Source organism: Opisthocomus hoazin, chromosome 7 (genome assembly GCF_030867145.1).
Source record: "Opisthocomus hoazin isolate bOpiHoa1 chromosome 7, bOpiHoa1.hap1, whole genome shotgun sequence".
Classification (NCBI taxonomy): Eukaryota; Metazoa; Chordata; class Aves; order Opisthocomiformes; family Opisthocomidae; genus Opisthocomus; species Opisthocomus hoazin.
In genome coordinates this window covers 16,076,254-16,088,345 of record NC_134420.1, presented here as the reverse complement: position 1 = coordinate 16,088,345, position 12,092 = coordinate 16,076,254, and the positions used below count along the sequence as shown (strand labels likewise).

Here is a 12,092-nt window from a genome sequence, read left to right as displayed (position 1 = left end):
GCACCTGTTTAAGTAGCCATTGCCTGGCCTGGCTGATCCTTGAGCTGCAAAATGCTCATATATGGGCCATAAAGCGAGGCTCTTGATTTAGGAAGGAGGGATGCTGCTGATAATCCTGGTGGTGAGCTGCTGTGTCACCTTGCACACACTGTGCTTTGGTCATTCTCTGGGCAGGAACCCTTGTGGGCCAAGGTATCCTCTCCTGTAGTTATTCACTGGATGTCCACACACTTACTTGATGCAGATAACCCTCATCCAACCCACTGGGACCTGTAGGTGGGGGAATCCAGCCCTTCTCCTAGAAGGAGCCAGTTACGAGCTGATAATCTCACTGTGCCTATTTGGGGATAGCTGTTTGAGGGGGTCTCTTTTATTTAGCACAGAGAGGCTCAGGGAGTTACGGTGGGTTGAAGTTAGAGACATCAAAGGTCAGCCAGAAAGTAAATGCACTTTCGACTATTAATCTAGAGGGAGCTAGAGATGGGCTACTTAATCACAGAATGCACTCATGAGAGGAGCGTTGCCCTTGTCTCCATTCGAGGTGTACGTCTTGGAACAAAACACGGGTTCTGTCTGTGTTCAGCGTGCTCAGACACGTTGCCCTGTCCATTGTTCACTTCCACAGACATTCGTATTGGAGCAAAACACTTGGGATCTCCTGCCAGGGCAAACCTGATGTAATGGGTGCAGGCGCAGAGTCACCTTCCTCTTGGCTTAGTCCAGACAGGCAACACACAGCTACTGCAGCCGGAGGCAAGTTGTACCATACCTGGAGTAACATCTGCCAGAGCAGCATTTAATCTGGTGGCATTACTTTGAGGTGGATCTGTCCTTCATCAGTCCTTTGTCTTGCTTTTCTGAGACGTTTGAGCTGGCACTAGAGGTTAGGGGGAGCTTGTAGTAGGAACTTTCTTGCTTTTACGTTTGCCAGCATCGTAGCTCTAGCGTTTCTGAAGCACGTTTGCAATAGCTTATTGTCACCTCTTGGAAGATCACAGATTGGGTTAAAGGGACTGACTGGCAGTTTGTGTGCAGGTCTCTGTGTGACTGTGGCAGACAAGTTGCCCTCCCTTTGAAGGACAACTCCTGTGTGTTTGTCCATATCAAAGACCCACTATTTAAATTGTTTGAAAGCAGCTTACTCTTTCTGGCTTGAAACTCTTGGAGAGCTTTCTACAGCCTGTTGCGTTGACAGACTAGAGGCAGAGGTTATTTTATGAGTGAGGAAGGTGATGCCCAAGCTGGGGACAGTAGCGTCTTGGACAGCAAGTAGGAGCATATGGCTTTGTATGGATGTTTCCTTAGGTCAAAGACTTCCTGTCTTTGGAAATCTTGTCATCCTTATTCCAGAATGACTGGTTTTGGTCCCTGCCCAAGTACAGTCAACTCCTACATGGTCAAGATTTTTCAGAAACTTGGAAAAAGTCCTTCTCTGCTCCCCTGTGACATCAATATACCAGCGCTTTCAGAGATCCTAACTTTGGATTGATTAACTGCTTTGAAAATCCCTCCATAAACCTCTAGTTCCCACTTTTTGACTTCCTGATTTTTCAGCTTTAGTTTGAAACTGTAATTTAGATCGAGCATGAATCTGCTCCCCTTCCCATTTGACATCGTTGATTTGTCAGTAATTGCATGTCAGTTAAAAAAGTGGAACGACTGATATCTGCTAGTGCAGAGTTTGGGGCTATTGTGTACATGTTATATTTAACGCCCTCTTGCTGTGATAAAAGATGGTTTCTACATTTGTAGGACCAGATCCTTGCTAGTGTTGCAGCTTTTGAAGTCAGTTGAGATGCGCCAGTTTTTAAACCACTGAGGATAAGGCCTGTGGTGCCTTAAATATTTAAACCCCTTTGTCACCTAGAGATGAACCCTCTTCAGACTCCTTTTATGTGCAGACTGGTGAGGTTTTACAAAGAGAGTTTGACCCCTGCGTGGCAAATTTTAAACCTCTTGACAGAAGATTTGCTCATCTTATGCTATTTTTTCTCTTGGACCTCCCACAGTTCCCAGGATATGTAAACCAAAAGCTGAAAGCCCTTGTTCTAGATACTTCTGATGTACCTGTTTGACATCTCTAAAATACACCCACACACATAAATCCTTTGCTGGATCACACTGACATAGCTCCATGAAGTTCAGTCAAGCCAGGCTGACTTTTGTTGGCTGGGATAATGGTCCACAGATGAACACATAGGGAAAATCTTCGTGATCTTTTGAACTGGGTATCAAAGCAGTCGCCCTGGATGGAAGCCAGGAGACGTGTACTCCAGGTGTGCTTCAGGGCGCTTGCTAATGTGAGAGATGCTCTGCTGTGGGTAGAGGGACTGTCAGCCAGCTCCTTTGTGTGGTTTGCTTCCTCCCACAGCTGGGCAGGGGTTGTGCAGCCTTGCTGCTGACTATCAAGCCAGCAGAGACTGACGCTGTGCTCCAGGCCACCCAAGAGGCACAAGTTGGCCACTTCCAGGTGTCAGTGCCAGGGAAGACCTCTGGATTTACACACCCTGATACCTGCATACCTCCAGGAAAACTTGCTGCGCATGCTTCAGCACCCATGTGGGTAACTCCATGGGAGGGATTGTTCTTTGCAGCTTCCCATCTCTGGGGGAATCTGGAAAGGGGAGACCGTGAAATGTTCCTCCCTTCATCCTCACAGGAGAGCTCTATATTTAGTTGCTGGTAATCTCCTTTGTGGCTCTGTGCCTCTAATCCCCTGCTCTGATATCCTCCCTGGAGAAGATGAGAGGTGGAGAAACTGGCCCGGCTGATGTGGTGGGCCAGCAGGATCATACCCTCCCTTTCCTGTAGGCTTGGCATTGAAACTTTTTTGCTGGCCCACAGTGCCATAGCTGTGCTCTGTGTGTGTGCATATGAAACCCCCAGTAAGGGAGTGTGGCTTGGTTTTGCAAGAGAATAGGGCATGTCATTGTGGGACTGCTTTTGTCGTAGTGTGGGGACTCGCCTTGAGTAGGTTAAGATGAGGTATTGCTGTGGGAGCAGGGCTAGGGGAAGTAAAAGTAGTGCTTGCATTTAAAACAGAAAAAAGAGGCGGCTGTTTCCCTCTGGCTGTGTGATTTAGATAGGCTCCTCCCCCAGTTTAACAGCAGAGCAGATTAGAGGCACTTTTTTTAAATCAAGTCGATGTTTTCTGGTGCCAAGGGGTGAGATTTTTCACAGGGTGAAAACTCATCAGTTTCTGAAAATTGAGGCCTTCTGAGCATTTGCATCCTGAGTTCTTCTTTTTAGTCTTAACTGGGCTATTTCGTGGCTTTGGAATGGAGGAAGCTGTGAAATGGTGCATTTTGTTAGGCAAGAACATGTCGCTTGTAATCCCTGCTCTCTAGTGCAGGGGATGCACAAAGCTGTGGTGCTGGGGGTCCATCCCATCCCTTGTCCCTCAGGCGGGACAGATTTAGTGCAAAGGCTACTTTTTCAGATTTGGAAAGGCTGGTGAGGTGAAGTCATCCCTAAGCACAGGGGAACTGCCTCCCTGACTCTCATGTTTGCTGTCTATTTTGCTTTTGTTGGAGAACTCCAAAGCAGCAACTTGAATGTTTTCCCATCTTGCTCCTTGCCCTGTGGTCTCTGTTTGTTTGTTTGTGGGGATGTTGACAGTGTTTAAAGGACTACACTGGCAGAAGGAGAGCTGCTTATCCCCCTTAATGCTTGGGTCCTCTTCTGCCTTCCAAAGTGATACCCTTTCTGAAGGCTGCGCCCTGACCGGGGGAAACACAGGGCTGCAAGAGAGCTGCAGCTCGCTGTCCAGGGACAGAGAGGGTTGTGCGCTCCTGTCTTGGGCTGTTCTGGCTGGGCGTGTGGCTTTTTCTGCATGTTCTGTTTCTGGGACCGAAATGGGTCTTTTCCTCCAGATCAGGGGACGCCGGCAGATCTGCAAAGCCTAGGCTAAGCTGAACTGTCAAGCCTAGCAGGTTCCACCATCCCCTGGGCTTCCTCTCTTGTAAACCCCAGGCTCAGCGGTGTGCCCTGAGCCCCTGCACCCAGCTGCCCCAGTGTTACTCCAGGCCACTTCCTCTGACCGACTATTTCTCTTTTCTTTGGGCAGGAAAAAGCTGACGCTGCTGAGGGAAATGCTGGCAGGCTGCGGCGCGGGTACCTGCCAGGTGATTGTCACCACTCCCATGGAGATGCTCAAAATCCAGCTGCAGGATGCAGGGCGAATTGGTACGTGGGCTTTTCTTCCCTGTGCACTGAGCAGGCAGGAGAGACAAGGGCTGGGACTGGGCTCAAGGCAGAGGGGGAGGGAGTGAGCAGAGAAAACCCTTTTCCTTCCCCTGCTCTCCTAAGTCAGAGGTATCTCAGGCTGTAGCAGAAGTTTCTCCTCCTCTTCCCAGCTCATTTCCCCCTGCTCTTTGCTCACCTGGATTTGCAGAGGCCCTCGAAGTTACAAACAGTGATGATTTTTTTTTGCTTGAAGCAATAAGTTTGACAAGTGAAACAGCAAATGCTGCTGGTGGATGGAGAGAAACAGGAGAGGTGGTTGGGTGGTCAGCTTGTGAGTGATTAAAACTTGTTAGTTACTGTGCACCCAAGAAAGGTGGCATCCTCCAGTGCTGCTCCTGTGGTGCTTTCTCCATCTCCATCTTTTCTGATGTCTGTTCTCTCTCTTCTACCCCCCTGTAGCACCTCCCTAACAGCTTCCCAAGGCCATGTGTCCTTTCCAAATGACTTGTCACCCTTCTTACTCTCTGTTTGTTTTTTTTTTCCCCCTGACAAAACCAGCAGTTGTCTCTGCTGAAACAGTAAATAAAATTCTCCCAGTGCACTGGATTTGGAAGAGATTTGGGGTCAGGCTCTCGGGGCTGTGGGCAGGAGCTAGCAGGAAGGGGCAGGAGGGAGTGCGAGGCTTTTGGCTGAAACACTGTGGGGCATTTCTGATGAGAACGGAGACCAGAGTCGGGCATGGAGACTGGGGGAAAGAGCTGTTTGCTATCACCTTAATCTCTTCCAGAGGTCAGCCTGGGGTATAGCCTTGTTCCCCAGGAGCACTGCGTGACACCGTTAGAAACCATCAGATACCATTTTTGTGGCCTTTCCTGGAAAACGGGCCAGTTTGTCCTTTAAGCTCTCCTTTGATGGGGCATTCCTGAATAATCACAGATTTAATTTTTCTTTCCTCTCTTCACCGTTTTTAATGTAGACCTTATCCTGTTTGTGCATATTATTTTAAAATTTTTGAAGGAATTAAACCGTGGTTAGGGTTCAGAAGAGGTTTTTGCTACTGCGAACAGCCTGTTCTCTGTGGTGTGCCTGTGGCAGCCAGAGGATTGCCTACAATGCTCTCCATCTTCTGGCCAAAGAGCAGAAATGCATCAGTTTGAAAAGGCTGGGAGAAACCAGGTTGCATTTATAAATGTGGCTGAGGAACTCCACAGGTTAATGATTGCTTTCAAGGGAAGGAAACAAAGCACAGAACTGTTGAACCTTTCTTGTTTATGAATATCTTCAGCATGTCCTACCTGGGGCTTGGGGAGGTTGCTGGAAGCAGGTACTGTCATCTGCCTGCTCGTGGCAGCTCCTTTTCTCTGCACCGCAGAGGTCATGCCTGACAGGCTGCTCCTACTCGGGTAAAACCACTCGGCAGGAGAGTGCAGCAGACAGCATTGTGGTGTGGCAGCAGCCAGCTCCGAGACTGGGGCGAGCTGGGTTGTCTCAGGCTGAGGGAGATGGGAGCAAAAGCTTGCAGGGCACCTAACTGGTCTTAGCCTGCATGTTTTGGTGCACCTGGAGATCTGCCTCTTCCTGCTTGTCCCGTGGCACCGGGCAGCAAGAGACTGCTATTGAGCATCTTGCAGACCAGTGCTCTCTCCGCTTGTCCCCAGCGGCACAGAAGAAGCTGATGGCAGCGCAGGCCCAGCTCTCCTCTTCCTCTGCGGTGGGGGCAGCGGAGCCAGCGATGGAAACGCGGACCACAGCAACACAGATAACAAGGGAGCTGCTGCGGAGCAAAGGCATCGCGGGACTCTACAAGGGCCTGGGAGCCACGTTGCTGAGGTAGGGTGGCGTGAGCTCGAGCACAGGGCACCCGTGTTCCCGGTATTGAACCTAAAGCAGCAGCCGTCCAGGGGATGAGCCTGCAAAGAGGGTGTTGGCTTCAGGGGGTGTGGGTTTGATTTGGTTTGGTTTCCATGCACAGGTTTTGCGCATTAGAGAAGGGGAGGTCAAGGAAGCAAGAGAGGCCGCCTTTCTGTTTCTGGAAGATTTAATTCTGCTGCTTTCTGTGGAAGGTTTTTGTGTCCCTCGTGGTCTGTATTTTAATGCTGTGGAGAAGTCCTTGTGAGCTAGCAAAGCAAAACTGTCAGCCTGAGTCTCCAGAGTGTGAAACAGGTTCTGGCCCATGGAGCATGCTGGATGCAAGGGCTGGTGCTTGCTCTGACATGGTTTACCTGGGCTTTCACAGAGTGACTCTCCTCTACCTTTAACAAAGGCAGCGTTAAAGCAACGCCCAGTGGGATGAAGGGTAGGATGTGAACCTCTTGTAATTAGCAAAAGTGGACAAAACAATTGACCTCTGAATGTGCTGGGGTCTTTGGTTTGAGTGTTGAAAAATCAGGGTGAGGCCATTGACTCTGCAGGGCTGCATGCCCCTCGTGGCCTGTTGTCCTTTGTGCCATCGGTTTTGCCCCTGCTGGGTTTTGGCTCCTGTCTGCATTGCAATTGCAGAGCTAGGATGTCTGCATTGCACTCGTGGCTGCGCTGCCAGTGCGTGATGCTTGCAGCCCTTCCTTTGATGCTGAGTTTGTTGCTGTCCTGCTCTGACTTTGCTCATCCTTGTTTTTCTTTCTTCTCTTTCCACCCTCCCCACCACAGGGATGTCCCGTTCTCCATTGTTTACTTCCCACTGTTTGCAAACCTGAACAAGCTGGGCCAGAAAGACCCCAATGTCAAGGCTCCGTTCTATGTGTCCTTCCTCTCTGGATGTGTGGCTGGCAGTACGGCTGCAGTGGCTGTTAATCCTTGCGATGGTGAGTCCCGAGTAGCCTGTGGCCTCATGCTGAGTGACAGGAGTCGGAGGCCTACAAATGGGCTAGGCAAGGAGGAGGGTGACCGTGCCAGCCTCTTTGCAGCATGTGTGTACATGGGAGGTACAGGAGGGGAGCTCTGCTGTCTGAGCTGCCTCCAGCTCTGGTGATGTTTCCTTCAGCTGAGCTATACCTTTGGCCACAGCTTACCAGAGGTTTGCGGTACTTGCTAGATAAGTCACTCGTTTCAGTCATTGTTTGCAGGAATGGCTGTGAGCGTGCCCCTGAAAAGGCACATTTCTGTGTGGAGTGATGGTGTTTACATTCACACAGTCATGGACAACCAGAGGGAGCCTCAGATCTGTGGCCTTTTGTCCTGCTCCACAGCATCTGCCTTAAGTACCACCTTGGTTTCTCTGCTGTGAACATTACTGGAAAGTAACTCCTCACTTCCCAACATTGCACATGCTCCAAGGTGTGAAGAAATGTAAGAACAACATCGTATATTTTAGATACTTCTTCCAGAAGGAGCTGAGTATTTGAAAATCAGTTCCTACTTTGCAGAAAGATATCTGAATTTGGAAGTGTTTAAACCTTAAGTCAGCCTTGGAAGCCTTGGTCACAGTGAGGGGAGGGGATTGGGTTTGGGGTGGCTGTGTTTTTTCTTTTATCCATTTGTAAAAGAATGGGTTTGGTTTCCCCTGTTTTGCTGATAAATAAATGAAAATGGTCGTGTTCTTGGTGATCTTGTTTTGACTGTGTTCCAAAGACATTACTCTCAGGGTGGCTCTTGCCTGCTGAAGAGCGTGCTACATTCCCAGTGCTTACCACTGTCTCTTCTCTCTTTCTCCCCAGTGATCAAAACTCGGCTGCAGTCCTTGCAGAGAGGAGTGAATGAGGACACCTACTCAGGAATCCTGGATTGCACCAAGTAAGGCTCCTTGCAAAGGAGGCCAGCACATCAGATGTATGGCGTCTGCTGCTGCCCGCTGCCAGGCAGTCGGTGCCGCTTCTAGACCCAACCAGCAGCTTCTCTGTTTCAGGTTCCCTCTGAACCTGTGCTTTTATCTGTCTGTCTGGATAGATATATGGATACATGACCAGATATATACTGTTCATACATGTAGACCCTACATATATAGGTGTATGTATTATATCCCTGATCATTGCAGGGGGGTTGGACTAGATGACTTTTGAAAGATCCTTCCAACCCAAACTATTCTGTGATAGGTATATAAAAGAGAACTTCTTCCTATTTTGAGCAAGGTAAATATAGCACTTACATATAGCAAATATAGCAAACCCCAACAGTCATAACACTGAGGTTTTATTTCTGCAAAGGGAGGCAATGCTGTGGTTGTCTCTCCCAAGGCCCTGTTGTTTGAAAATCCTAGAGCATGAAGTCTCTCGTATCCCTCCTGGGACCGCTCTGAGCAGTGGCTGCAGGAGCACCGAGTGGGCTGCCCCCAGCCGCGCTCTCCTCTGACCCTTTACTAAACTGGCCTGTCTGCTTCGAAACATGAGGGGAGTTTCAAAACACAGGTGCTCAGCTTCTGTATTGCTGTTGTAACCAGAGTCTCTTGCCATCTGGCTGTGTCCCATACTGATGGTGGAGCTGGCCCCAACTTTTCAACAGGGGCACCTCTTGACGCAAGCATGGGGTTGTCAGCCATCCATCCAGACCCAGGCAGATGCTCCTGCTCCTGGCCAGACGTAGGGATGGGGCATGTCCCTGCACAGCCATTTGCAGAGCACATGGGGGATGGTGGGTGATCTGCTGCAGAGGCAGTGCCAGGTGACAGCGCTTGCCTGGGCTTAGTCTCTGGAGGGAGGCAGAAAGCCAGGCCATGGCCACAGGCTCTCCTGGCGTGCTGAAGGGGTAGGATGGACATTTACCTGTCTGTGCCATTTCTCCCCAGGAAGATCTGGCTGAAGGAAGGGCCCATGGCATTCCTGAAAGGGGCCTACTGCCGAGCCCTGGTCATTGCTCCTCTCTTCGGCATCGCACAAGTTGTCTACTTCATCGGCATTGCGGAATTCCTGCTGGACATGCTCCCCAAGCGCCGGGCCTAGCCCCAGCGCTCCTGCGTGTGCCCTCCTGCCCTCTGCAGCACTGAATTCATCCCTGTATTCGTCATCCATGTCGATTGATGTCAGAGCAACAGCACAAAAGGGTTCGCGCAGGGACTCCGAGGGGACATGGTCTGCAAACGAGCAAACGCGGGGAGGGAGAGTGTCCCTTTTCTGTCTCGGTCTGGAACCTGCCCCCTCTCCCTCCTTCCACAGACAATACCTGATTATGCAGATCTTTTTTTTCTTCCCTTCCCTTTCCTTTTTTTTTTTTTTTGTTTTTAAATTGTCGTTCTTAAGGACACTGGTAAGCACAGACTGGGCTTGCAGACCCAGAAGTCTCCTCCCAGCCTTGGGGAGGAAGAGGGATGGGAGAGAAAGAACCTGAACCCTCATCCACCCCAGTCCCCGTCTCTCATCCTGGAGTTGCCAGCTATCTGAGGAGGAGCTGGAGGGGCAAATGTGTCCCCTCAGCCCCTCCTTGGCTCTGCTGGCCCCGGATCGAGAGCGGGCGCTGCGCAAAGAGGGCTCCTCACGTTGCTGCTGGAGGCACGGCGGTGGGCATGCTGGATCTGGGAAGTTCCTTGGCCTGGAAACCTTCACCCTCCCTTCTCCCTTTCTTGAAAATGAGTTGGACTTAGAGGAACTTGTTGGAGATCAGAGGAAGGGAAAGGATATCGTTACTATTGATTTTCTAATTATTTTTGTTTTAAAGCAAAGGGATGTCCCTCCTAACTAGGTGTCACAGGCACATCCAGGTGAGGTGCAGAGATGAGATGTCTGCTCTGTAGGGAACATGTCTGTGAGATCACACGAATGTCCGAAGGTGCTTCACTGTTTGGCTACAGGCAGGGGAGGGAGAGGAACTTGGGATCAAGTTATTTTTGGTTGTTTGTTTTTTTTTTTTCTTTTTTTTTTAACGGGTGTTTTTGGTTTTGTGGTGTTTTTTTGGTTTTGTTTGTTTTTTTTTTTAAATGCAGGGGTTGTGGGGAGGGAAAACCAAACAACAAGAAACCACTTGCATTCCTTCAGCCTGCCTGCCCCTGAGGTGATAAAGTGGTGGCTGCAGGTGTAGATTAGCGAATTTTTTTTTTTTCACACCAGCCTGGTCCAAGGTGCGTGAAAAGAGGCACCTGCTCCGCTTCCGTGGTGCCCAACCACGGTGCTAGAAATGCTGCGCCTGTGTGCTCACCTTGCAAGGTGATAACACAAAGTCTAGTCCTGCTTTGGTGTTTGACTTGGGCATAGTTGGAGCCAGCTGGTGTCAGAGAGGTGGGGTGTTCCCGCACCCCAAGCGAGGAGCTGTTTGTGTGTGCCCGATCATAGGTTCGAGTCCTCTGGATCACAAAAACTCGTCATCCCACTCACTTCTGGGGTGGTGATCGTTGTTGGGTGGCAGGGGGCAAATCCATCCCTACAGCCCACTCCGTCAAAGGGATGCTGCCCCAGGTAACATCGCTTGTCAGAGGACTTCCTTGGTCAGTACTCTCTTGGGCTGTGTAATTAATTCTAGTTTAAATGATCTTAAGTGTGCAAGCTACCAACCCAGTGTGATCTTCTCCATTATTTATTCCATTTGGTGCAATCCGCCCGACTTTGGTGTTTAAATTAAACTGGTTGATTTCACTTTTAATTCCTTCATTTTGCTTTGTTCTCCAGGTGCTTGCTTGGTATTTGTGTTTCAAATGTATATTTAAATTACTTTAAAAAAAATCTGTTTTTAATGTTTAAAAGAAAACATCTCTTTCAACAGTCTTGGGTTAGGATTTTGCAAAGCCTTTGTGTTGAGGGCCGCCTTCCTTGATGCGTCCTTTTTCTCTTCGAAAAAGTTCTGTGGCTGCTTTGTTACTTGTTGCTTTGCCTATGTGAGTAATTTTCTTTATTTTTCTTTTTTTCTTAATGACTTTTCTGTGTATTTGGGAAGGAATCTGTGCAAAGACAATGATAGATGTCTGTGCTGTGTGTAGTGCTGTGATGCTGCTCTTGCTCTGGATTTCCCGTGGGTGGATTAAAAGAGAAAGTGTGTGTTCGTTTTTTTTTAAGCTGCCCTGTTCCTTGCTGCTTTGTGATTTACAAGGAGGGGTCCCCCTTGGTGACAAAAGTAGTGGGGTTTCCACTCACCCTTCTGCCTGCAAGGATCGCTTCCTGAAGCTAGGTGACTTGTGGCTGCGGGTTTGTGTCATGGGGTCACATTTGGAGGAGAATTTGGTGCAGTGAAGGGCAGAGGTTCAGGGAAAGCTCTCCCTGTTCTTTTGGATGCTTTTAGAAACCTCTTTGTAAAACAGACTCGCCAGAGTCTGGAGCTGGTAGACCTGCATGGGGCTGATTTAGCTGCTTGGACGTGTCCCTGAGGCAGGAGGGCGGGGGGAGGGACTGTGGCCCTATGGGAGCCCCCCAGGCAGGCAGGGTGCAGCTGACCAAACAAGAAGAGTCTAAAAATGGGAGAATGCCCATCAACTTAATTAATCACTCATTAACAGAAACCCCAAAGCATTGACTGCAGTACTGAGTAATAAAAAGTAAATAAATACACTCATAGAAACACACCTCCGCTCCCCTCCCTGTGGGTGCCGCTTGTCCCTGGGCAGGGGCCAACCCTCAGCACGGGGCCAACTCCTTGTGCGTCCTACCTGGTCCCTCTGGCAGAGGGTCCTCCCCAGGCCCTTCCCTGTCGGGCCGTGTCCCCTGCTCCTGCCCCAGCCAGGGCTCGTCTGGCTCTGGTTTGTTTGGGCCTGGTGGGGTTTGCTGCCCTTGAGTACATTGGGGTGGAGGTGCCGTACGCCCCTGGCACGGGTTCAGGTGGGTGGAATTTCCTGGAACGCAATGAGGTGATCTTCCTAAAGTCCTGGGGGAAAATCCTACAAAGCAAAAGGGAAATTTCCTGCAAACCACTGTGGGAATTCCTGGAAAGCAAAGGGACACTGTCCTAGAAAGCTGCAGTAAAATATCCTGGAAAACGAAGGGGAAATTTACTGCAAGACAATATAGGAATGTCCTTGAGACCACTAGGGGGAAATATTCGAGACATTGGTAGAAAGC

At 49.7% G+C, this 12,092-nt stretch overlaps 1 protein-coding gene across 6 annotated transcripts in view; it reads left to right on the top strand.

Annotated features, from left to right (window-relative positions):
- SLC25A22 (solute carrier family 25 member 22) overlaps positions 1 to 11,095 on the top strand; it is a 184,882-nt gene extending 173,787 nt beyond the window's left edge. For all 6 annotated transcript variants that reach the window (XM_075425196.1, XM_075425194.1, XM_075425191.1 and 3 more), the window contains 5 exons: positions 4,067 to 4,185; positions 5,844 to 6,015; positions 6,832 to 6,986; positions 7,839 to 7,914; positions 8,903 to 11,095. In XM_075425196.1, the coding sequence (XP_075281311.1) occupies positions 4,067 to 4,185; positions 5,844 to 6,015; positions 6,832 to 6,986; positions 7,839 to 7,914; positions 8,903 to 9,056 (676 nt within the window). In that variant the 3' untranslated portion in view covers positions 9,057 to 11,095. The remainder of the gene's footprint in view (positions 1 to 4,066; positions 4,186 to 5,843; positions 6,016 to 6,831; positions 6,987 to 7,838; positions 7,915 to 8,902) is intronic.
- Positions 11,096 to 12,092: the final 997 nt, after the last annotated feature.